Raw genomic sequence first — 26,933 nt, forward strand, 5'->3', positions numbered from 1 at the left:
TGGCTGAGGCTTTATGTTTGTTTGCTCATTTGCTATGTGTGTGTGTGTGCGTGTGCATGTGCATGTGCGTGTGCGTGTGTGTGTTTTATTCATTCTGGATAAAAGTCAAAAAGGCATGCTGGTCTGAATGTTCTGGGGCTTTTAATTGGAGGTCGACCAAATAGTTTGGAGCCGGACAAGGCGATAGTTGATGACTCGGTTTCAAAAATAAGACACCGGACAGATATGAGCAATCTTTGACTTTATTAGAAGCTGGATAACTGTTGAACAGAACGGATAAATCAAAGTAATAAATACAAATGGAAATACATCTGGATCACTGGTGAATAATTATGACATTACCGTGACTTTGTGTATATAGAGTCTCCATGCAAAACATTGATGTAGGCTATAAGTCATTGGTTCTCAAAGTGGGGTCTGGGGACCCCCATTGGTCTTTGGGGGGTTCCAGGGGGTCCCCAGCAAAATGTGTTAATATAGTATCACAATAATTCTACCACTTTAACCTTTTATACTTTGGCTATTCAAAAATAGCAGATATATAAGCTTGTAGATCTGCAATTTGTTTTTAATCATGAAAATGCGTGCAAACCTTTGAAAATATATATTTTTTAAAGCGAACATTTGTAACTCAAATCTTTGCTTCTGGGGGTCCCTGGAACAAAATATTTTGAGATGGGGGTCCGCGGCCAAATACATATCATTTTGGGGGTCCTTGGCATGAAAGAAATACTGATATACGTGACTGGTCAAGGCTATGCACTCACTGGCCACTATCACAGCCAAGTCCTGTCCTATCAACGACGCCCGATTCATCGGTCAACCTTTACTTTTATTTGGGTAATAGCCAGGATGAGTTCGACAACCTCCAGCATCAGGCGGTACCTATTTAGTCGTGTCAAATGCCAGTGTGGGCTATTTCCAGGCATGCCCCCCTGGTCCTGGGTTAAAATTAGCGTACCCAAAATTCATGGCTGACAGCATGTACAATGAGAGCAAAAAGAATGACTCAGGGGGAAGAGTGTGATGAGAAATGAGAGAGGGAAACAGCAGATCCACATGGCATGCACACAGATTTGTTTCTTGGCTTAACTCTTTGGCCTCTACTTTACCACGGCCGTCAACAGGAAACTTCGTTGTTTTGGGCACAGTGCAATTAGGCCTAACATCACCAGAGACACTTTGGGGTTTCTGCAGTGGTGGAAGAAGTACTCAGATATTTTACTTAAGTAAAAGTAGCAACGTAGAAATACTCTGTTACAAGTCAAAGGCCTGTGCTCAAAATGTTACTTACAGATCTACAAGCTCACAACACGTCGCGATAGATCGGCTATTTTCAAATAATTGGAATTAGAAAAATTGGAAATACCCCAGTAAAGTAAAAATACCTAAAAATTGTACTTATACAGTACTTGTTTTTCTGCTCATGCTTTTGAAGCAGTTTCCCACCACATTTCTTTGACCTTTATAAAAGCAAACAAATGTCACCATTAGTTGGCATTTCCAATTGTTTTTCCTTTGATGTCATTATTCATTTTACCATGACATTTCATTTAAAAAGACCCAAGTTATTTTCATAGATATTTTGGATTTCCCACAACAGAGGCTCAGTGTTTTATGTGTACTCTTTAGTAACGTTGTGTTCCTTCCTAATCCTAACAATACCTGGTGCAACACTTTGACAAACGCTGCTTTTAGTCGACAGCTCCAAGACCTCCATCCATTCTCCTTTTATATGACAAAGGCCTTTTTATTACTTCTCTAGCTGTTCCCCAAATAAAATTAATTTTAATTTTGTTTATTTTCTTTGAGGTTTTTAACATAAAATAAAAGTCTTGACTAGGTCTATTCTAGTTTTATAGTTGACTATTTTATTGCGTTTCTCAAAATCATCTTTAATTTATTGTTCTTTCTTTTCCCAATTTCGATCACAGCTAGGCTACTTGAATTACGCACTACACACAGTCAGAGTATTTCCTTCCATGTTTTCATTAATTAAAGTCCCTTCCTTGTTGTCCCATGCATGCAGACTGTTTCAGACTTATTTGTATTACATGTTTCTCCTCTGACCTTGTGTTCCCTCTTCCTGTCTTGTTGTTTATAGGTGATCGCCCCCGAGGAGATAGTGGACCCCAATGTGGACGAGCATTCTGTCATGACCTATCTGTCCCAGTTCCCCAAATCCAAGCTCAAACCTGGAGCTCCGCTGCGTGCCAAGACGCTGCATCCCAAAATGGCCAGGGCCTACGGACCAGGTGAGGCCAAACATCTGCCTGTCAAACTCCCTCACTCATGCCAGAGCCATATCAACTCTCAAATCAACACAGAGTCAAAATCGTCCCTGTTTTGTATTATATCATATCTCTCTCTGGGCTTCCCTTATTTTCCCCCGGTCAGGTATTGAGCCCAGAGGCAACATGGTTCTGAAACCTGCAGAGTTCTTGGTGGAGACAGTGGAGGCTGGTCTTGGTGAGATCCTGGTCTACATAGAGGACCCTGAGGGACACACGGAAGAGGTGAGAAGAAAACCCATTTTTGTTTTTGAATGGCTTCCAAAGTTTGCAGGAGTGCTCCATTTTGAACAAAATGCCTCAAATCATGAACATTCCCACTTGGCCGAGGAAGAAATGTCACTTGAAAATATTCAAATCAGCCTCATGGTGGCGCTATAACAGGCCGATTCTTGTTTTTACCTATGACTGCAGCGATCTGTGTAAAACTTTGTAAGTGCACTCCCTAGAGGCCAAGGACAAACCTTTGCCCTGCATTTTTCACATTTGCCTTTTATAGCGCCACCAGGAGGCCGACTTATGTAAAACAATTATTTTGATATTACTCCTTATCCAAATTTCACGCAAATCGGTACACATGATCTCTATAGTCATGTGACAAGACGGATCTGTTTGATTTTTCATATTCCATCCTGATTGGCTAAGATTGACATCAAAAGTTTGCAGGAGTGGCCTGTTTTGAACAAAATGCCGCATATCATGAACCGCAATCATGTCCGATTGCGATGAAACTTTGCCCACAGATTTGCACTACGTTGAGGAACAAATGCCACCCTTTCAACATTGCCCTACTATAGCACCACCAGGAGGCCGAAGTTTGCAAAACAATATTACTCCTATGAATGTTGTACAAACATCATGCAAATCGGTACATATTATCTCTTTAGTCAAGTGATCGAGACGGATCCGTGCGATCCGTCCAATTTTTCACATTCCAGCCTGATTGGCGAATTCCGAACATTACTGGCCCACACTAACCTGCCTGACCTGGCAGAGACCTGTGCTCCGAGGAGCACTTTTTCGAGTTGAAAGATCAATTTGTTGTACTAACACAGTACCTGTCTACTCTTTCAGGCCAGAGTGATCCCCAACAATGACAAGAAAAGAACCTATTCAGTCGTCTACCTGCCCAAAGTGGAGGGTTTGCACCAAGTAAGCACAACAATAGCACGCTACTTGACCACATTGTGTATTTATTTTAGTTTGTAGTAGTATATTTGAATGAGTCTTTTGACACAGTATAGGTGGTTTAACAGGGCTCTCTGTCTTCTCCTCTGTCCAGGTGAAGGTGTTGTTTGCTGGACAGGACATTGACAGAAGTCCTTTCACGGTGAACGTATCCAAGGCCTTGGGAGACTCTAACAAGGTCCAGGCCAGGGGGTCCGGACTGGAGCCTGTGGGCAACATGGCAAACAAACCCACTTATTTTGACATCTACACTGCGGGTATGTATATTCTCCATTAGGGATGGAGAAACATTAGGGCCCTATCTTGCCTTACCCCTTATCCCTAAACTTATTAGCCATATTTTACTATTCTGAAAAACATTTAAAAAATATTTCTAGCCGATCTACATTGACACGTTGTGAGCTTGTAGATCGGCTATTTGAACTATTTTTAAATGTTTTTCAAAATTGTAAAAAATTGTAAAAAAGTTTAGGGATAAGGGGTAAGGCGGCGTTCAAGATAGGGCCTGTTTTCAAATCTATTAGTGGGAAATTAATCTCTCAAGATAGATTCCGCTAACGGCAGAATCTTAATACCTTGCTATTGCAATCAACCAACTGTTGGTTGAACATACTGCTTTACCACCTGGTAGCACCTCTGACTCTGAGCTATTTTAAAACACTTTACTTTAGGTCGTCTGTCCTATCAGGGTGTTAATTGAGTTAACCTGGTGTTTGTGTCAATGAGTGACCAGCTTAACGGTGCAATCACCTGCACCATGTTTTCTGTTTTAACCCTAACTTGTTCCTGTCATGATTTGCAAAACTGGCATATACCCAAAAGCAGAACACATACACAAAGTCCAAGTCCAAGGGTGTTTATTAAAAAACAAAGGATCTTTTAATTATTTTATGTTCATGGTACAGCACTTTGGTTTGTTGTTTCTAAATGTAGAACTAAATTGACTTGACTCTTTAACCCATTAAAACCGGGAAAGCATCTGTGTCATTTTAGATTTTAACCGCTTTAACCATTATTTTATACTTTGGCTATTCAAAATAACTATCTGCAAACATGTTTTACTCGTGAAAATTTGTGCAAATCTTAGAATATATATATTTTTAAAGTTTAAAATTCTTAACTCAAATCTTTGCTTCTGGGGGTACCTGGAACAAAAATATTTTGAGGTGGGGGTCCGCGGCCAAATGGAATAACACGCTGTGTCTCTCTCTCTCTGCGTCCCAGGCGCCGGTGCTGGAGACGTGGGCGTGGTTATCGTGGACTCGCACGGCAGGAGGGATACCGTGGAGATCGTTCTAGAGAACAAGGGGGACAGCGTTTTCCGTTGCACCTACGGCCCCGTCTTGGAGGGGCCTCACACCATCCACATCACGTTCGCGGGCCAGCAGATTCCCAGAAGCCCTTTCACCGTCCACATCTCTGAGGGTAGGTGGAACATTCTACAGGCGCTCACGCAGACTATAGACGCGAACACACTTCCAATTTCAGGTTGTGTATAACAGTGGTTCTCAACCTTTTCAGGCCGTGAACCCCCCCAAAAAATCATATTGACAAGCAGTTCCACAGATAAATGTTGTGAAAATAGCAGATCTACAAGCTCACAACGCCTCGTGTTGCGAGGCGTTGTGAGTTTATAGATCGGCTTTAAAAAAAAAAAATTGTCTCATATTATTTCACAATTTGACCAATGTGTGACCAGTTTTATAGTATAGTTTGTTGATTACTATTGATGCAGTAATGATCTTTTTGCTTTTCATTCTTATTTAATTTTTTTTAGGTATTAACACATTGGGTGCCAGAGGTTTATTAAAATATTATACGTTGAGTGCCAGCATTTCTTCCATCCACTTGCGTTATACATTTCGTGCTGTGAGAAGCCCCGACGCGGAAATGCATGTAAACAAAGCGTGCGTGCGAGACGGCGGAGGGTCCCGACTAACGCCTGGAACAATAATATTTCCAACGCGACCCTCCATTGCAGCGTGATCGCCGATCGAAAACGGCTCGTTTCCACCACATTAAAAAGAAATGGAGATATTAAGCTTTTAATCAAGGAGATAACATTGAAAACGCCGACCGGAAGGATTTTTGACATGGAGCCACATCCAGCCTCTTCTTCTCAGAAACTGCTTGGGTGATGTCAAAGTTTTGTTTTAGCGCCCCACGTGGCCCACATGTATAAAAATAGAATTGGGTCAAAAACGGTCCGGACCGTTTTCGGCACTTCTCGTTTGGACCCTCAAAAACGGTCCGGACCGTTTTTGGCATTCAATGTGTTAAAAAGGTCTTAAAAGTCCTTAAATTGTCACTTCACTTTCATCTGGGGACCCCCCCCCAAAAAAAAAAAATTATGTGGGGGACCCCCCCTAGGGGTCCTGACCATAGAGTTAAAAATAATAGAGAGGGCACCCGAAATCCCCTCCCATCCACTTGCATTGAGTTGCTCACCCAGCGCATGAGGCGAAATCACCCCTTCTTCCGGGTTGGAAAATGTGACGGGCAAGGCCTATTTGGGGGCCACTGTGACACGTTTTGCGTCACAGAGGTGCGCAAGCCCGTGAATCGAGCCCATTGGTCCAAACCGTTTTTGCTCGTTCACGCACAGTGGCCCCAGCCGTTTTAAGCTGCAGTACCTATGAATGGCCAGCATGTCCAATGCGCTTCAACGCAAACACTGGGTTCTCGGGGCTTGGTCCCCGACCCACAGGTTGAGAACCACTGATGTATAACACACAATGTGTAACGTTAATACTGACAGACATTTTGATTTGCACATTATACCCATTATAGTTATCTCATTAATCCCTCTTCCATCTCCCCCTCCTCTCTCTAATCAGAGCCCTGTACTGAATTCTAATTTCCAGACTAAAACTAAAAAGGTTTCTTGATTTCCGTGACTAGGTCTATAGGTGTGGGTTTGCTGCTCCTCCAGTACAGTAATGTCTGGGGTTCAGACCTGATCTCATCATCATCATCATCATCCTGATGGCTTCTCTTGAGTGGTGGTTTTGGCTGAAGCTGTAATGCTCTCTCTCATGGTTTTGGGCTGGGGGGGTCTTGCTCCCCTGGTCTTGTGGGTCTGGTGGTGGTGGTGTATAATGGGGAACGGGGGGAGGTTTCCTCCCTGTTACTCTGCTCCTTGTCTCCTGATTGTTGTTCCCTCCGACAGCTACACACAGCGGCCTGCCACCCGGCTCTCCGGTGCCGATAGCCCCCCACCAGTCTGTACGCACCCCGCCCCCCCAAGACAAGAGCAGGAGAGCCCCCCCTCCAACGCCTCCCAAACCCAGGCGACCAAGTTAGTACAGAGGCTAGGCGAGAGACGGGGTTTTTATTTTAATACTGTGGACACGGAGCCCGCTTTTGCACTAGCCTGGTCCCTCCTACTGTACCTCAACTCAAAAACCATACCCTCTCCCCCCTTGCCTCTGCAGGCCACCTTCCAAAAATGGCTTCCCCCGGCTTCATAGCATGCGCTACGCCAGTGCTTATAGCCTCTCTCGGTGGCCTCCTGCTCCTGTTCGACCTCTAGAAAGAGTGTGTGTGTGTGTGTGTGTGTGTGTGTGTGTGTGTGCGTGTGTGCGCATATGTGTGTGTGTGTGTGTGTGTGTGTGTGTGTGTGTGTGTGTGTGTGTGTGTGTGTGTGTGTGTGTGCGTGCGTGCGGTGTGTGTGCGTGCGTGCGTGCGGTGTGTGTGCGTGCGTGCGTGCGTGCGTGCGTGCGTGCGTGCGTGCGTGCGTGCGTGCGTGCGTGCGTGCGTGCGTGCGTGCGTGCGTGCGTGCGTGCGTGCGTGCGTGCGTGCGTGCGTGCGTGCGTGCGTGCGCTAGACAAGCAGGCATCTTAACATGTTGGAGGCAGCAGCACCAACCTGCTTCAGTATTGTTGTTGGTGGGATTGGATTGGATGGTCACTTTTACAATCGTTCATGACTCGGATCAGTCGCACCAATCAAACCACTCCTCAAATGCCATGAAAAGAGAGAGTTTGGCTTCCCAACAATGCATAAGCTTGAGCGTTAATTAATCTCAAATAAGGTGTAAACATCCATTTTTAGAGCCTGGCTAGCGTGACTCTGGACCACATCCAGAGTCTGGGGAGGACTCCTTTGATCTTATCAGAATATTACTGAAAGGGCTGTTTCGGCGGGGTCCTGCGCTCGTTGGATATCCCCATCTTAAATCTAACAAATCAACCATCTAATATCCCAGTGAGCCATAGTCGTCTATTAGACCTCCGTCTAAAACTAGGTTATAATTGGTCTAAAAGTGAAAGTTTTTTCAACGTCTATTCTTAGCCTAGACGTTGATTAGCTGTTTTTTAAGCGTCTATATTTAGACCGTCTATATTATAGACGTCATTTCAACGGCTATGATATAGACGGTCTATATATAGACGCTTAAAAAACAGCTAATCAACGTCTAGGCTAAGAATAGACGTTGAAAAAACTTTCACTTTTAGACCAATTATAACCCGGTTTTAGCCTAGACCTTAGACGTTTTTTAAACGTCTAATAGCCCGAAAAATGCTCAGTGGGATTATATTTTGGCTCACGAAATCGAACATGTTATTCATCTATTAGCGTCAGTGTTGATTTCGTTGACTAAAACTATGACAAATATATTCTGTCGCCTACCATTTTAGTCATTTTAGTCAAAAATATTTTAGTCGACCAAATCAACTGTAGATTTAGTCGACTAAAATCTTATGATATTTAGTCGACTAAAACTAGACTAAAAGTAAACATTTCAGGCGATTAAGATATGACTAAAACTAAACAGAACTTTATTTAAACGACTAAAACTAAATCTAACTTCGCTGTCAAAACCAACGCTGGCTAGCGTTAAAGGAACACTATCTTGAACCTTATGTTCATATAATATGGTCCTCCTCACTAATGCTCATCATTAAGGTGGCTCCATCTCTGTGTTCTCGCTCTGCGTCTCAGAGGTGGGCCGCCGTGGTTAGACTGGAAATCGGTGGGGATTCCAAACTAATGGAAAGTACAGGCTTCCTCCTCCTGGAAGGTCTGCACACTGAAATAGAAGCCGCTGTTGCATCAATAAAAAATGACCAATTTCAAATGACCACCGATGAGGTCAACGCTTATAGGCACATCTTTTAATGATCAGCAGTTCACCTCGGAGACACGGAGCCTGTGCAGAAATGGTCAGTGGTGTTAAAGTAACTTGTACTCAAGTACACTAGTGGAGCCTTAGGATGACAGATGAGGGGCATTGTGCGTTAAAATACGAGTCAAAAATACCAATCAAAGTATTTGTGCAGTGGTTGAGCAAATATAATGTGAAACTAATGGAGGCTATTTTCGGCAGATTTTCGATCATTTTTACACTTTCAGAGTTAAACTAACTTTCAGGATTTGACTGTGTGATTTTACTGTGTCACACCAAACAAAGCTGAACAATTAATCAGCTTTTATTTTCAATGTTATATCTATGCAAATCAGCTTTTACATTTTTAATGAGCTTTTAAAAGCTCAAATAGAAAAGCTTTTTTATGCCCAGGTCTGAACGCAGCTTCAGTATTGGATTCATTCTACTTTTTTTATGACCAAGAACTAATAAATAATAACACTTTAACACATAATATAATAATAACAGAAATGCAAATGATTCATTCATTCATTAAACCGGTTGCCTAGTATTGCGTGGAGAATAGAGTGAATAATAACCTTTCTTAAATTTGCATCAAAATGAAGGAAGACAGAATCGCTAAATCTCTGTCCTCTGTCTCCCCATTGGTTGAGGGCGAATGTCACCGTGACCCTTCAGGTGTGTGTGTGTATGTGTGTGTGTGTGCGTGTGTGTGTGTGTGTGTGTGTGTGTGTGTGTGTGTGTGTGTGTGTGTGTGTGTGTGTGTGTGTGTGTGTGTGTGTGTGTGTGTGTGTGTGTGTGTGTGTGTGTGTGTGTGTGTGTGTGCTACACACTTGAGCCTTCATCATTATGTAATGATTGTCATTGTCATTGTCAACATCACCACAATAACGTGTCCCATGTTTGTACCCTTCATAGCTTCCCTCTGCAGACCAAAGCAGTAATCCTCTGGCTATAACCCTAACCCTTTGTGTCCACATAATACCTTTATTAACACACTGTTGAATGGGTTCATATATCATCTAATCATTTGTATTCACTATTGTTCAAATGTGTGTATCTTTAAAAGCAGTGGTGGAAAAAAGTACTCAATTGCTTTATTTAAGTAAAAGCATCAATACTGCAAATGAAGAAACACTCTGTTACAAGTAAAAGTCTGGAATTCTAAATCGACTTGAGTAAAAGTACAAAAGTATTGGCATCAAAATGTACTTAAAGTACCAAAAAATAAAAGTGCTCATTATGCAGAACATCCCATTCCAACTTCAAAAATCGTTTGAAAATATGAAAAATTTATACAGAGCTGAAGTGGTTAATGTAGGTTTTGTAATAATAATTAAAATCTACAAAGTAACTAGTAACTAAAGTTGTCATGAGTAAAAGTATAATATTTGGATCCGAGATGTAGTGGAGTATAAGTAAAAGTATTGAAAATTGGAAAAGTACGAATACCTCAAAATTGTACTTAAGTACAGTAGGCTACTTAAGTAAATGTACTTACAGTAGTTACTTTCCACCACTGTTTAAAAGTCTTCATGAATATTACTTTAGTTTTTGCTCAAAGACAAGAAAACCTTAGAATGCACCGATGTCCAGAACGTCTTACCATTCAGTAAACAGGTCAGATTATATCGAATAGAATTTTCATGGGTGCAAAACAAGAACACATCATTTTTACCTGTTCATGCTCAGCATCCACCGTTGATTTTTTTTTGACGACTGCTATCGCTTTCATCTGGTTTGTTTGTTTTTCCTCATTTTTCATTCTTCAAGCCCGAAGCAAAACATCCAACTTGTTGCTCTTTGTGTCAGTGTGTTGTTCTCCAATAAGATAACGGCCGTCTTCATCTCTGTGTCATGTTGTCCATCTCTCCTGCTGCTTCTCCCCAGCAGTCATGACAAACTGTGCTTCTCCCATGCAGCGCTGTTCAGCCAAACTAACAGTGAAACTTCTGTAGTATAGTGACTGTTTGTGTGTTTAAGTTTGAGTTTGTATGTGTGCTAGAGTGAGTGAGTGAGTGAGTGAGTGAGTGAGTGAGTGAGTGAGTGCGTGCGTGAGTGAGTGAGTGAGTGAGTGAGTGAGTGAGTGAGTGAGTGAGTGAGTGTGGCCGTGCATACCTTACCCTCCATCTGCTAGTCTAAACAACTCTCCCTTTCTCTCCTCGATGGTTCCCGTAGCCTGCAACCCCAATGTGTGCAGGGCGTCAGGGAGAGGCCTCCAGCCCAAGGGGGTGAGAGTGAAGGAGGTGGCCGACTTCAAGGTCTTCACCAAGGGAGCAGGCAGTGGAGAACTCAAGGTCACTGTGAAAGGACCAAGTGAGTTGACAACTATTATTAAAGTTGTACAATGCAGATTCACAAATAACGATTTTTAGCAACCTCTGCTGGTCACTACCGTCACTGCATACAATTTCCGTAGTCCTCGATTACCCAGAATTCCATTTGTTTTCACCGGAAGCCGGAAGCGTTTCAAAAAGCGATCTTTTAATTGTTTTATACTATCTGCGGATCGTTTCTCTTAGCCAGTGGAGCATTAGTTACCATGAGCTGTGCTTTCTTTTTCTGTAATTTTTTGATCTTCCAATCCTACATTCTCTTAAAATCAGCGTGAGGTTCCTTTTTGTTATTAGTGCGGTAGTTCCTGGCCAAACAGGAAACCGTTGCGGTAGTTCCGTTTTCTGGCCAGATGACGTCATTTTCCCGGGAAAGTCCCCCCCGACAGCGTTCAATACAAAATATATAAATATAAGGCTTCCGGGGGTGAAATTCATGGAGTGGGTGTTGTGAAACTTTTGCCACTCACAAAAGATATACAATTTAACTTTAGTTTTGTTGAAAACGTTACCTAGTATTACTTTAAGCCATTCAATCCGGGAACACATCTGTGTCATTTTAAGATTTCTTTGGCTATTCAAAAATAGCAGATCTACAAGCTCATAGTGCGGCACCAAGTGCCACGCTACGAGCTTGTAGATCTGCTATTTTTGAAAAATCGTGAAAATGTGCATATATATATATTCTTTTTTTAAAGCGAATATTTGTAACTTAAATCTTTGCTTCTGGGTGGTCCATGGTACTAAATATTTTGAGATGGGGGTCCGCGCCAAATACATATAATTTTGGGGGTCCTTTGAGAACCACTGATTATAGCAACATAGGATTTAGACATTTTAGAATCCCCAGAAGCAAAGATTTTAGTTACAAATGTTTGCTTAAAAAAATATATATTGCAAGATTTGCAAAAATGTTCATGATTTAAAAAAAATAACAGATATATAATACTAGAGAAATATAAAGAAATCTAAAAATGACACAGACGCGTAACGTTTCTCACAGATTACACAGTAAAGTCCTCAGTGATAATTCAAATCTGGGAGTGTACATTTGTACACTCTGAGTAACAATTAGCCCTACGTACTGTGCATTTTATTAAATGTGTGCTGTATATTTAAAGAGGTGTGGGTCATTCGTTTCAGAGGGTTTGGAGGAGCCAGTGAAGGTGCGTGAGGTGGGAGACAGCCTGTATGAATGTGACTACTACCCCATCCTGGCGGGCAAATACACCATTAACATCACCTGGGGGGGACACAGCACCCCGCGCAGGTGAGACCCTCTCCTCCTGTGGAATCAGGTGGAATGATCCCCAATGTTCCCTTTACATGCATTTCATCTACTCAGTACAGATTCACCTTATTCATCAAGGCATCAGGGAAGGTTTTGAAATCTCTATCCTGTAGCGAATCTTTGAAGCACAACATTGTTTACACGATCATTCACCCTGTCATTTGTTGATGCCATTTAGTCCTTGCACGTGTAAAAGTCACTCTGGATATGAGCATCTGCCAAAGGACCAAATTGTAATTGTAATCGCGTGACACTAAATTGGTCTACAATAGCTAATGTGCATTATTGTCTACTTTCTAGTTGTTTGTTGCAAGCTAGCCAAATAAATGTTACTCATATCTGTACTGTTTGACTGTCCTACGCTGTGCCGTTGATCCGTGCCACCATGTTTGAGTCAAGCGTTCCCTAGCAGGTGCAGAATTAGGCACAGTTAAAACGATAAAATTGTATAAAAAAGTTATGTCCATATACCGCTGATATTTCAAGATAAGATAAAATCAATATTGCACATGATATTAAAGGGCAAGAGAGACCCAAATCAAGCAGTTTGGCAATTAAAATCTGGAGACTATTATAGAGCAGTGGTTCTCAAACTTTTTCATATCAAGGACCCCGGAATTGACACTTATTAGCCCGCGGACCCCCATTTGAAAAGATATGCCAGGGACCCCCATAAGAGAAGATTTGTACGGCTCTTAGCGGTGATTCTCAACCCTTTTAATTTCAAGGACCCCCAGTTTGACATGCATTAGGCTACGGACCCCCCATTTAATGACATTTCTATCTCTGGGACCCCAATTTATATTGTAAAATCAATGTTAATTTAACTCTGAGAGTGTACAAATGGAACCAAAACGGGTCCATTTGGTTCCATTTGTACACTCAGAGTTACAGACCTACAGTATAAGGGTCCATTTGGTTCCTCACTATCCATCATTTAGCTGGGGACCCCCTGGAACTCCCCCAAGGACCCCTGTGGGTCCCCGGACCCCACTTTGAGAACCAATGTCATAGAGCCTCAATCTTGTTTGTTCCATGCAGTCCATTTGAGGTGGTGGTGGGCGAGGAAGCCGGACCTCAGAAGGTGCGGGCCTGGGGCCCCGGACTGGAGACCGGCATGGTGGGGAAGAGTGCCGACTTTGTTGTGGAGGCGATCGGCACGGAGGTTGGAACCCTGGGTAAGCAATGCCGGGCATCACCGCTGCCTGAGTCCCACACATGAACTTTGATTTATTGTTAGAAACATCCCCCCGAAAGGTTTCTGTGCGTCTCTCCACCGTCAGAGACTGCCTACGTAGATTCTTCTGGTGGACCACACACACACGCACACACACACACACACACACACACACACACCCGCGCACGCGCTCTCTCGCTCTCTCGCTCTCTCGCTCTCTCTCTTTCTCTCTCCTACGCAGTGGTGTAAAGTAACAAAGTACATTTACTCAAGTACTGTACTTAAGTACAATTTTGCGGTACTTTTACTTTCCTGGAGTATTTCCAATTGTCTATACTTTTACTTCTACTCCACTACATCTCAGAGGCAAATATTGTACTTTTACTCCACTACAATTATTTGAAAACTTACTAGTTACTTTGCAGATATAATTAATTACATTATAAAACATACATTAACCACTTTAGCTCTGTTTTATACGTAGGCTATTTGAAAATAGCCGATCTACAAGCTCACAACGCGTCGCATCGCGACGCGTTGTGAGCTTGTAGATCTGCTATTTTCAAACATTTTAGTACTTTTACCTTTGGTACTTTAAGTACATTTTGATACCAATACTTTTGTACTTTTACTCAAGTACAGTTTTTATTCCTGACTTTTACTCGTAACAGAGCACTTCTACACTGCAGTATTGATACTTTTACTTAAGTAAAACATTTGAGTACTTTTTCCCACCACTGCTCCTACGTACACACTGTCTTCTAAAGGTCAGTTCAATTTGATTGATAGCTGTTGCAGCAATGATGCCCCGTGATGTCAGGTGTCACAGGAACACTGTGTTACAGACTGTCTGTCTCTCAGAATGAAACCAAACTCTATAGGTATCACTTTCACTTATTCTTTGGGCTAAAATATGAAATTGAAAATCCTTGCATAAATTGCCTTGCACAGATCCTAATGCCAATAATTCGTTTTTTCAGAAATAACAAAAATAGACAGTCTACAAGCTAACAATATGTCACATCGCAACACATTTTGAGCTTGTAGATTAACCATTATTTTATACTTTGGCCATTCAAAAATAGAAGATCTACAAGCTCATAGCGCGGCACTCGCTTTTTTTTATTTCTTTTTTTTGTGCAAATGTGTGTACATTTTTGAATATATATATTATTACTTTGTACTTTCTGTACAAAAAACACAAAACATTCAGCCAATGAGATCTACCATGCAGACTTCCATTACATGGCATTGTTTTTTACAAGCTTATTTAAGCTTAACACATTCCCTGCCAGAGGGTTTTTTTTATTTTACTTCCCCCAGTGCCAGTGTTTAATTTTTTTTTACACAGGAGCCGAGATACAGGATTTTAAAGTAATAAGTTAACCAAGGAGTGAATGGAGCTAGAAATCTTTGGATCGTGATATCTCTGGTTCTGTGTGGATAAATTGAAAAAGAATAAAAAATAAAAAAATCTTTTTTTGAAAAACGGTTATACTCGTGGATGGCAGTTTTATGGCAGTAAACGGGTGTATTTTTCATCAACGGTTATACTCGTGATTGGCAGGTAAAGTGTTAACAGAAGGTTGCACCGTCTGTTTGCAGGTTTCTCTATCGAGGGCCCATCCCAGGCTAAGATCGAATGCGACGACAAGGGGGACGGGTCGTGTGACGTGCGATACTGGCCCACGGAGGCCGGCGACTATGCCGTGCACGTCATCTGTGATGACGAGGACATCAAGGACAGCCCCTTCATGGCCCACATCCTCAACGCAGCCAATGACGTCTTCCCAGAGAAGGTCGGAGACTGCCCCTTCGCGATCCTGTTTGAATGAGCTTATACTATCTCGTATCGGTTTATACTGTATATCAACCGCACTTGTCCACTCAAAGCCTTCTGTGGTATATCCGGGACTAAAAGTAGCTATTAAACATGAAAATATTAATACCAGGTTATTTTGTCATACACATTATTAAATATTTAGCAAGTCTAAGTAACTGAAGTCTCACTTAATTTCACTTGTGCTATTTCTATGTCAACCAAGGGGGCTGAGTTTGCTTAACAAAAGACCATTCAGCTCTCACATTAGTACTCCCACTCAAAAAGGTGTTATTCATTCAGCAACACTCAATTTAGTTCATGCAAAGTTATTAGTGTAGGTCACGAAAATCTATCACTAACTTCCATATTAAAGTATTGGGTGTATGGTTGAAAATTTCAAAAAATATATAGATTTACCTACAGTATATGACCTAGTCAATTTGTTCCAAAAATAAATGCCCAAATTGCCCAAAAACCTCATATTGTTTGATTTTCTTATTTTAACACTCAGGAGATAGTACTGTTTTCGTCGGATAAACTTAGACCAGTTACGACACTATCCAGTATCCATGTTTGTGTTAACGATCCTCCTCGTTTCAGGTGAAATGTTATGGTCCTGGTTTGGAGCCGACCGGCTGCATCGTCAACAAGCCTGCCGATTTCACCATTGACACTAATGGTGCTGGTAGAGGAGAACTGAGGATCTATGCCCAGGTATGAATGCAAGCATCTCTAGCTAGTAATCCGGTCTCCCTCACCAAAGGAGAATATTGGTTTGTCTGATGATGTGAAAATGTGAACTCTAGGAAAACTTACCGACAAGCAGTGGTGGAAAAAGTACTCACATTCTTTACTTAAGTAAAACTATCAATACTGCAATGTAGAGATTACTCTGTTAGAGGTAAAAGTGTAAGTAAAAGTGTTAGTATCAAAATGTACTTAAAGTACCAAAAGCAAAAGTACTCATTATGCAGAATGTCCCATTTCAAGGTTTCAAATGTATAAATACCTTTTGAAAATAGCCGATCTACAAGCTCACAATGCATCACATCGCGACGCATTGTAAGCTTGTAGATCGGCTATTTTCAAATGGCTGAAATGTATATAGGGCTGAAGTGGGTAATATGTTTTGTAACAATAATCAAAATCTACAAAGTAACTAGTAACTAAAGTTTTCAAATAATTGCAGTGGGGTAAAAGTACAATATTGGCATATATGATGCAGTGGAGTAGAAGTAAAAGTACTGAAAATTGGAAATACGTAAAAAATACCTCAAAATTGTACTTGGAACGCAATACAAGTAGAAGTGTGTGTTTGTGCTGACAGGACGCAGAGGGCTTCCCCATTGACATCCAGATCACGGACAACGGCGACAGCACCTTCTTCTGCGTCTACATCCCCGGCAAGCCCATAAAGCACACCATCATCATCACATGGGGCGATGTCAACGTCCCCAACAGTCCCTTTAGGGTGAGTGAGCACCAACAACATCAATCCATCCAATCACAATAGTTCCAGATTTAATCTCCCAAAAGGAACTGTGTGGAACATTCCTCTGTACAAACGTGAAGCACAAATCTTCAGCTGATTTGCGTCTTATTGCACGCGTTGTTAATTTGTTTTATTGTGTGTCTCAGGTGACCATCGGAGAGGGCAGCCACCCAGAGAACGTGAAGGTGTACGGTCCAGGGGTGGAGAAGGCAGGACTGAAGAACAACGAGCCAACCTACTTCACTGTGGATTGTAGCGAAGCAGGACAAGGTTAGACCAGTGTTGATTTCGTCTACTATATAACTATGACAAAAAATGTTCGTCGACCACCTTTTTTCACTAAAACTAAATAAAGACTAAGCTATGATGACTAAAACTAAGAGCAAATATATTGACAATTTCATCAACAAATAAAAACTAGACTAAAATGTTAGTGAGGGACGAGTGGAGAAGAGATCCAGTAGAACTAAAAGACAAGTCATTTTATGTTTGTTGCACTCAGGTGTAACTCTGAAAATTGCAGATCTACAAGCTCACAACAAGCTTGTAGATCTGCTATTTTCAGCATGCAACCAATTGTAAAATCATCCATTACGACGCCATCAAGGCACCGCCAAAATACATTTTAGTCGACTAAATCAACTGTAGATTTAGTCGATTATTTCTTATGATACTTAGTCGACTAAAACTAGACTAACAGTAAAACATTTCAGATGACTAAAATATGACTAAAACTAAATGGAATTTGTTGTCAAAATCAACACTACGTTAGACTCGGGAGTGAATTAAGCTCAATGGCCAAAATAGAGGACTTGTCCCTTCTCTTCGTTAAAATATTAACAATTTCTACCTCCCACGCCTGTTCTCGTCGACCAGGTGACGTCAGCATTGGGATCAAGTGTGCCCCCGGTGTGGTGGGCCCGGCGGAGGCTGACATCGACTTTGACATCATCAAGAATGACAACGACACCTTCACGGTGAAGTACACGCCCCCTGGGCCTGGGCGCTACACCATCATGGTCCTGTTCGCTGATCAGGTGAGACAGCACGCAACATGAAGCAGATGCTACGGCATGTCAGCTGCTTGGTGTACTAGCCATCTGCAGCATCTAGCTGGCACATGACATGTTTTGCTTCCTCATTCTTTACTGTACTGTCCGGGAAAGCGTTTTTGTCATTCTAGATTTCTTTCGCTATTCAAAAATAGCATATCTACAAGCTCATAGCGCGGCACCGAGTGCCACGCTATGAGCTTGTAGATCTGCTATTTCTTTTAAATCATGAAAATGTGCGCAACATTTTTAACTCAAATCTTTGCTTCTGGGTATAGTCACTGGAACAACATATTGAGATGGGGGGTCCGCGGCCAAATACATATCATTTTGGGGGTCGTTCACATGACAAAAGTTTGAGAACCACTGATATTATAGCAACATAAGTTTTTTCAAAAAACTGTTAGGATTTAGAAGACATTTGTAGTATCCCCAGAAGCAAAGATTTGGTAACACTTTACTTAAAGGTTGCGTCTATAATGCATTATAATCACATTTATAACGCATATAATGCACTTATAAGGCATTATAACACTCGTTATAAATGTTTATAATTATGTATGGTAACTTATTACAACGTTTATAGCGTATTATAAGTGTTGGTCATAATGCATTATAAGCTCAGCGGAACAGCACATTATAACTACCATAACTTAGTCAGTTATAAAGTGTCTTTGTTAGAAGTTGTTATGCATAATTATAAACATTTATAATGAGTGTTATGAAGCATTATAAGTGCATTGTAATGCATTATGATGCATTATAATGCATTATAAGATTATAATGCATTATAGACCAGACCTTTAAGTAAAGTGGTACTTATTTGGTAGTTAGAATGTGCTGTTCCACTGAGTTTATAATGCATTATGACCAGCACTTACAAATGATATTATTATAAGTTATAATACCTTATAACCCTTGTTATAAGTTGTTATGCATAATTATAAACATCTATAACAAGTGTTATAATGCCTTATACAGGGTCCCCACGGTCATGAAATTCCTGGAAATATTTTGAAATAAAAAAAAAAAAAATCCAGTACTGGAAAAGGTTTGGAATTGATCAAAGGTCCTGGAATTTATCAAGGGTCCTGGAAAAATATTTGGCTATTGATTTTTGTTAATACAAAACATTTTCATAAACATGTATAACATTACACGAAATATGTAACATAAGTAGTTTTGCGCCGAACGGGCTGTGTAACACCCCATCCGCACTGCCAGCGATGGGACGTGACGTGACGCGAGGCGCGAGCGGGCGATGAAATCTCATTAAAATACATGTTTTTGAATGAGACCGTCCTGACCTACCGCGAGCGACAACGAACCGTGCAACGACGTCGTCCACCCCTCCTATTATCGCTCGCAGGGTCTCTATTTGAGCGAGGTTTCGCGGCTGTGCCCCGCCCCCAAACACTTTTTATTGTTTTTTATTTATTGATTAAATACTTTAACAGATTTGTAAACAGTAGAGAGGTAGGATTTTACAATGGTTGTTAAAAGGATAACACAAAAAACCCTAAAGGAACGTGTTTCCATTGTGGACCTGGTTGTGATCTGCACACTGCTTTGTCATAGAGTGAAAAAAAAATAGTTCGATATACATCGATATACATCTATAGTATAGGCTATTTTTTATTGTCAGACGTTTTATAAAGAGTGGAGGAACTTAGATTTTCAAATACCTATAGTGGACGGACAACACATCAGCTATACTGCACATCACTTTGTTCTTCATATTTGAGGATTGTTTTAAACACAGTAGGCTAGGCCTATAGTGAGACCCTCATTACTTCATATTTTATTTATAGCCTATAAAGTTCAAACGACCACCAGCAAACAGTAGGCTACAGTGAGTGAAAAAAGCTCCGCTATTCAGTGGTGGAAGAAGTAGTCAGATATCATATTTTACTTAAGTAAAAGTAGCAAACATGGGAAGAAATAGGCTACTCTGTTACAACAAGTAAAGGCCAATGTTCAGTAAAAGTACAAAAGTATTGGCATCAAAATATACTTAAAGTACCTAAAGTAAAAGTAGGCTACTAAAATGTTTGATCTACAAGCTCACAACGCATGGTGATGCATTGTGAGCTTGTAGATCGGCTATTTTCAAATAGCCTATGTATAAAATTGGGCTAAAGTGGTTAATGTATGTTTTATAATTTAATAATGTATATCTGCAAAGTAACTAACTAAAGTTTTCAAATACCGGTAATTGTGTAGTGGAGTAAAAGTAGGAATATTTGCCTCTGAGATGTAGTGGAGAAGTAAATAAAAATAAAAAATAAAATAAATGGCACTTTAAATTTACCACTCTTGATTTGTTTTGCATAATTATGTTCATCCCTCCTTGTGTCTGACAGTATCCTCTTGTTGAAATTAACTTAATAGGAAAAACATAGGAAAACCAACAACAAAAGTGTAATTTAAAACGCCCTTGCATCCTTCATTACTTTTTAATTCATAAATAGGGCAAATGCAAGGCAATATTATTTAAAAAAAATAAGTCATACGGATGCCATAATGAGTCTTCCAGTGAGCTATGCCCTAATTGTGCACGAAATGTTGAATGAAATTGTACTATTCTATATTCTATGCTTTATTTTTGCTACACTGCCTATCTTTGGGCATTGTACATAGGAGTAAGAGACACATTATTGCGCTGAATGATTGTTTTATAGGCCTGGAAATTGGGCTAAATATTCTGGAAAAGTTTTGGAAAAGTTTTGGAAATTCATTGCTAAAAATGTGTGGGGACCCTGCTTATAAGTGTATTATAATGCATTATAAATGTGATTATAATGCATTATTGATGCGACCTTTAAGTAAAGTGTTACCAAAGATTTTAGTTAAAATGTAAAAAATGCATTCAAAGATTTGCATATATTTTCAGGATTTTTCAAAAAATAGCAGATCTACAACTCTGTGCCGCGCTATGAGCTTGTATATCTGCTATTTTTCAATAGCCCAAAGAAATCTAAAATGACAGAGATAATTTCCCGGTCTTAATGGGTTAAAAAATATATATATATTCATAATTATAATAAGAAACAAACCAAAGGGGTCTTGAAAATGTGTCCTATTAAAGTTTGATCTTTTTGACAGGAAATCCCCGTCAGCCCGTTCAGAATCAAAGTGGACCCTTCCCACGATGCAGCTAAGGTCAGGGCCGAGGGGCCCGGTCTCAGCAAGACAGGTGAGTGATAACAGAATACCCAACCATAAGATCTGAGCGAGATAAGGTAACATATTTGTCATAGAGTAGACCAAATCTCAAAACTGGGCCTAAAACGCACAAATATGTCCGTTATACAATAACCCTTTGGATAAAAGCGTCTGCTAAATGACTCTAATGTAATAATATAATGTAACCCTATACAATGTCTGTTGGCTCACAATCTGAGCCGGCGGTCTTTGCAACAGAAACTCGTAGACCAGTTTTCAGCGGTGTAAAGTAACTAATTACATACTAATTGTGTACTCAAGTACTGTACTTAAGTCCAATTTTGAGGTATTTTTTACTTTCTTCAGTATTTACACTTTTCAATACTTTTACTTCTACTCCACTACACCTCAGAGGAAAATATTGTACTTTTACTCCACTACAATTATATGAAAGCTTTAGTTACTAGTTACTTTGTAGATTTTGAATATTATTACAAAACACACCAACCACTTCAGCCCTATATACATTTTGGCCATTTGAAAATAGCAGATCTACAAGCTCACAATGCGTTGCGATGCGACGCATTGTGAGCTTGTAGATCGGCCATTTAAAAAAATATATATATACATTTTGAACTTCAGTCTGCACAATGAGTGCTTTTACTTAGATTTTACATATATTTTGATGCCGTAAAGTAAGTAAAGTTTGAATATGGGACTTATACAGTACTTGTAAAAGAGTATATCTACATTGCAGTATTGATACTTTTACTCGAGTACAAAATGTGAGTACTTTTTCCACCACTGCCAGTTTTCAATACATGCGTTTCCCGTGTAATCCTTCAAGGTGTGGAGGTGGGCAAACCGACCCACTTCACCATATACACCAAGGGAGCGGGCAAGGCCAAGCCCGAGGTCCACTTCACCGGAGCGGCTAAGGGAGAGGCCGTCAGAGACTTTGAAATCATCGACAACCACGACTACTCGTACACCGTCCGCTACACCGCCATACAACAGGTAACTGTAACCTCATCATTTCTAGCACACAAACTCCATTCCAGTGGCACAGCACTGAGCGCAGCTTGTTTTTTCTACAGTTGATTTATCTGTGACAATTATTCTTCTTTGTTTGAAAACTAACTGACGGCGTGGAAGGAAACACTGACAAGTCTATTGTTACATTATTTTAGTCTGACTGACTTCTCTCTTTGTGTGTGTGTGTGTGTGTGCGCGTGTGCGTGTGTGTGTGTGTGTGTGTGTGTGTGTGTGTGTGTGTGTGTGTGTGTGTGTGTGTGTGTGTGTGTGTGTGTGTGTGTGTGTGCGCGTGCGCGTGCGCGTGCGCGTGCGTGCGCGTGCGCGTGCGTGTGTGTGTGTGTGACTTATTAGTCAAGGACATAAGTTCATACGTTTCATCATCTGTCAAAACGTATATAAGCACTCTTGTGTTTCAACTGCCATGTCCATGTGCAATAATGAAAATGATGCCTTTTCAGCTGTCACAGCTAATACACCAGATATTGTTATTGTTGATGAGGACAGTAGAGAAGTGACCATTTTGGAAGTGGCATTCCTTACCAAGGTGCTTAAGTACCAACGTCTTAAGGATGCTATTATACAGCTTGGTTACAAATGTAAACTGCTTGTGTTCATATTTGGAAGCCTCGGTAATGTCCACAAATCAGTTGTGAGAGGCCTGCAGATTGCAGGAATGCCTAAGTCAAGAGCTAAGGCATTGGCAAAATTCTTGTCAGTGTCTGTGATAATTGGCAGTCGCCATATATGGAGGAGGCGATGCTTCCTGTACCCGTGATCTGTATCCTGAAATATTTGTTGTTGAGTTTGTGCATCTACTTCTGTTTGTGTTCAAGAATTTCTTGTTAAAATGTGAAAGCAAATAAAGATGTTAAATGTGTCTCTCTCTCTCTCTCTCTCTCTCTCTCACTTTTCTCTCAGGGAAGCATGTCTGTCACTGTGAGTCACGGGGGTGACCCGATTCCAAAGAGCCCCTTTAACATCGCCGTGGCCCCACCCCTTGACCTCAACAAGGTCAAGATTCATGGTTTAAACAACAGTGAGTATGGCCGCCTGGCACACACGCAAGCCCCAAGTTCACCCCGATATGTTTATTTATGAGAGCCAAAGGGAAAAGACACACAGCATTTATCAAGAAGATGAGTTTGACCACCTGTGTGTGCTCTCTGTGAGAACGTCCATGATACTGGCCCTCTCAGACTGAAAGGTTCTATTAACCCAATAAGACCGGGAACGCATCTGTGTAACCACTTAAACCATTATTTTATACTTTGGGCTATTGAAAAATTGCAGATATATAAGCTCATAGCGCGGCACCGAGTGCCGTGCTACGAGCTTGTAGATCTGCTATTTTTGAAAAATCGTGAAAATGTGTGCAAATCTTTGAGAATATATATTTTTTAAAGCGAACATTTTTAACTCAAATCTTTTCTCTTTAAAAAGTATATATTCAAATACTTTCAAAAATGTCAGTATCAATTCTGCAATGTAGAAATACGTAATAAGTACGTAAAAGTCCGGAATTCAAAATGTACAGTAAAAGTACAAAAGTATTGGCATCAAAATGTACTTAAAGTACCAAAAGTAAAAGTACTCATAATGCAGAATGTCCCATTTCAAGTTTTCAAATGTATAAAAATCTTTTGAAAATAGCAGATCTACAAGCTCACAATGCGTCGCAATGTGACGCATTGTGAGCTTGTAGATCGGCTATTTTCAAATGGCCGAAAGGTATTTAGGGCTGAAGTGATTAATGTATGTTTTGTAATAATAATCAAAATCTACAAAGTAACTAGTAACTAAAAAGTTCATTATTTGGATCCGAGATGTAGTGGAGTAGAAGTTGAAGTATTGGAAATTCGAAATACTCAAGTAAAGTACAAATACCTCAAAATTGTACTTAAGTACAGTACTTAAAGTAAATGTACTCAGTTACTTTCCACCACTGTGACTGACACACAGGTGTATGTGTTTGTATTTGTGTCCACAGAGGTGGATGTGGGCGTGGATCAAGAGTTCACCATCAACACGCGGGGTGCAGGGGGCCAAGGCAAACTGGAGGTGAAGATCTCGTCGCCCTCTCGCCGGCCGATCCCCTGCAAGCTGGAGTCGGGCACCGCCAACGAGGTCCACACCGTGAAGTACATCCCCCCGGAGGAAGGGCCCTACAAAGTGGACGTCTTTTACGACGGAAACCCTGTATCAGGAAGTCCATTCACCGTGGAAGGAGTCATGCCCCCAGACCCTACAAAGGTAGTGTATACAAGACATGTACAGCACCCAGTGGTGGAAAAATCTTATCTAAAACCGAGCCGTAGCGTATGGAAACAAATCCAGAACCCCTGAAATATGTTTCAGGGCACAGTTCACTTAGTTCTCGTAGTCGACAAGAGCCATAATTTAAGATGTGGTTCAGATGGCTTAAATCCATCATTCCTGATGTTTAGATCAGTCAGGTTGTGAGATTAGTCTCTGTGTGAGTAGAGTGTTGGCACACCTGCAGCACACCTGTAGCCTTTCCACAGATATGCTCCTGTGTCTGAACTTTTCCAACTGAGCTGACATCAGAATCTGGGGTGCAGGGTTGAACATAATTGATTCCCTTTAGCCCAGAAAATTTGCTTTGGGAAACCCGGTACTCTTTTATATGTTATTATCCCAACAGCTTGGTGTGAAATGTTGTCTATGCCTTCTTTGCGCTACGTCCTAACAAGGAAACTCCCCCCTGTCAGGTGATAAGAAGCGGCCTGCTCACTCCTCATGCATTGAAGGAAGCATGAGCTCAGTTCGGGGCTCTCACCAGGCTGGCAGAGGGAGAGTAGCGCCCAGGATTACAAGCTTAGGCATTGGCACTGGGTGAAAAATAGGGTTACAAAATCGTGGGATAAAAATGTAGAGAAAAAAAAGATGAGTGGTTGAACATAGCGACAGAAGATAGACACAAGTCTTACATATGACACTGGACAGGGGTCATATCACACTCCACACATCATAACACCATCTTATTGCATTGTTGCCTTGCTCAGGTGCGTGCGTACGGCCCGGGTCTACAGGGAGGCGTCGTGGGTAAACCCGCGCCCTTCGCCATCGACACCAAGGGAGCGGGCACCGGCGGTCTGGGCCTGACGGTGGAGGGTCCCTGCGAGGCCAAGATCGAGTGCCAGGACAACGGGGACGGCTCCTGCTCCGTGTCCTACCTGCCCACCGAGCCCGGGGAGTACGCCATCAACATCCTCTTCGCCGACCAGCACATCCCCGGGTCGCCCTTCAAGGCCATGGTGCAGTCGGTGTACGACCCCAGCAAGGTGACGGCCAGCGGTCCCGGCCTAGAGCGGGGCAAGGTGGACGAGACGGGCTCCTTCACGGTGGACTGCTCCAAGGCCGGCGAGGCCGAGCTCACCATCGAGATCAGCTCCGACGCCGGGGCCAAGGCCGAGGTGCACGTGCAGAACAACAGCGACGGCACCTACTCCATCACCTACATCCCGCAGGTCCACGGCACGTACACCATCACCATCAAGTACGGGGGCCACGCCGTGCCCAAGTTCCCCGCCCGCGTGCAGGTGGACCCCGCCGTGGACACCAGCGGCGTGAAGGTCTACGGCCCGGGGGTCGAGCCCAGAGGTGAGAGTTAATGCTTGTTTGGGATGAGTTACTGATATGAATGCATGTTGGAAACACATTTTGTAGATCAGCAATCCCCCCCTTATTTCTTTATTTTCCTGGCTGTCCAAGAGAGAAACCATACCGGTGGGCCAGGGGGGAACTGACCGCAGGTTGACTGACAGTACTGGCCCACTTGGCCATGTCTGGGTTGAATCAGTCCAGTCTGACGCTGATTGGTCACATCTGAGAGGAATTGGTGGTGGGGGGGGGGGGGTCGTATGATTGGCTGGCTCTTCCATTGACTGACAGTGATTAGGTGTAATTTTCCCCGCCAGTGGGAGTGATACTACACACGCACACACACACTCACGCATGCACGCACACACTCATGTGTCAACAATGATGTTCAATCAATCACAACTTCATCTAAGACCAAGTATCTATCATGTACAGACAGGCAGTGGTGTAAAGTAACTAAGTACATTTACTCAAGTGCTGTACTTAAGTACAATTTTGAGGTACTTTTACTTTACCGGAGTATTTCCAATTGTCTATAGTATACTTTTATTTCTACTCCACTACATCTCAGAGGCAAATATTGTACTTTTACTCCACTACACTTTGCAGATATAAATATATTACATACAAATGTTATACCCAGGCTATTTGAAAATAGCCGATCTACAAGCTCACAACGCGTCGTATCCGACGCGTTGTGAGCTTGTAGAAAATGCACATCAACGGCGTGATAGTGTCCCTTTAACACATTTTGTGTCCTGTGTGTCCCAGGGGTCCTGCGGGAGGTCACCACCCACTACACCGTGGACGCCCGGGCTCAGACCAAGAGCGGCGGCAGCCACATCAAGGCTCGCATCGTCAACCCCTCCGGCGCCAACACGGACGCCTACATCACCGACAAGGGGGACGGCACTTACCGAGTGGAGTACACAGCCTACGAGGACGGTGAGGGCTCCCAAAAGTTATGAAATGCAATGCCAGCAATCCACCATGCTCTGGAATTCACTGTGATCAGATGGTATCTTATTTGGCTGGAAATCAGTGGTGTAAAGTAAAGTACCATACATTTACTAAGTCTGTACTTTACTTTACTAGTATTACAAGTATTTCCAATGTCCAATACTTTTACTTCTACTCCACTACATCTCACAGGCAAATATTGTACTTTTACTCCACTACAAATATTTGAAAACTTTAGTTACTAGTTACTTTGTAGATTTTGATTATTATTACAAAACATACATTAACCACTTCAGCCCTATATACATTTCGGCTAATTGAAAATAGCCGATCTACAAGCTCACAATGCGTACAACACTGTGTGTGCGTGTGCGTGTGCGTGTGCGTGTGCGTGTG

The 26,933-nt window shown here is 41.8% G+C and overlaps 1 protein-coding gene across 1 annotated transcript in view; it reads left to right on the top strand.

Annotated features, from left to right (window-relative positions):
• Positions 1 to 26,933, top strand: part of flncb (filamin C, gamma b (actin binding protein 280)) — a gene marked incomplete at its 5' end in the record, with an annotated part of 99,114 nt that overhangs the window by 37,238 nt on the left and 34,943 nt on the right. The window contains 20 exons of the mRNA XM_080420567.1: positions 2,105 to 2,255; positions 2,398 to 2,516; positions 3,366 to 3,443; positions 3,574 to 3,736; positions 4,704 to 4,904; positions 6,649 to 6,777; positions 10,768 to 10,905; positions 12,066 to 12,192; positions 13,255 to 13,391; positions 14,996 to 15,189; positions 15,813 to 15,926; positions 16,540 to 16,683; positions 16,851 to 16,974; positions 17,581 to 17,741; positions 20,862 to 20,952; positions 21,769 to 21,938; positions 22,875 to 22,992; positions 23,944 to 24,206; positions 24,980 to 25,577; positions 26,349 to 26,522. Coding sequence (XP_080276693.1) covers positions 2,105 to 2,255; positions 2,398 to 2,516; positions 3,366 to 3,443; positions 3,574 to 3,736; positions 4,704 to 4,904; positions 6,649 to 6,777; positions 10,768 to 10,905; positions 12,066 to 12,192; positions 13,255 to 13,391; positions 14,996 to 15,189; positions 15,813 to 15,926; positions 16,540 to 16,683; positions 16,851 to 16,974; positions 17,581 to 17,741; positions 20,862 to 20,952; positions 21,769 to 21,938; positions 22,875 to 22,992; positions 23,944 to 24,206; positions 24,980 to 25,577; positions 26,349 to 26,522 — 3,394 coding nt within the window. The remainder of the gene's footprint in view (positions 1 to 2,104; positions 2,256 to 2,397; positions 2,517 to 3,365; positions 3,444 to 3,573; positions 3,737 to 4,703; positions 4,905 to 6,648; positions 6,778 to 10,767; positions 10,906 to 12,065; positions 12,193 to 13,254; positions 13,392 to 14,995; positions 15,190 to 15,812; positions 15,927 to 16,539; positions 16,684 to 16,850; positions 16,975 to 17,580; positions 17,742 to 20,861; positions 20,953 to 21,768; positions 21,939 to 22,874; positions 22,993 to 23,943; positions 24,207 to 24,979; positions 25,578 to 26,348; positions 26,523 to 26,933) is intronic.

This window comes from Gymnoscopelus braueri (assembly GCF_963280865.1).
Source record: "Gymnoscopelus braueri genome assembly, chromosome: 23".
In the NCBI taxonomy this organism is placed as follows: Eukaryota; Metazoa; Chordata; class Actinopteri; order Myctophiformes; family Myctophidae; genus Gymnoscopelus; species Gymnoscopelus braueri.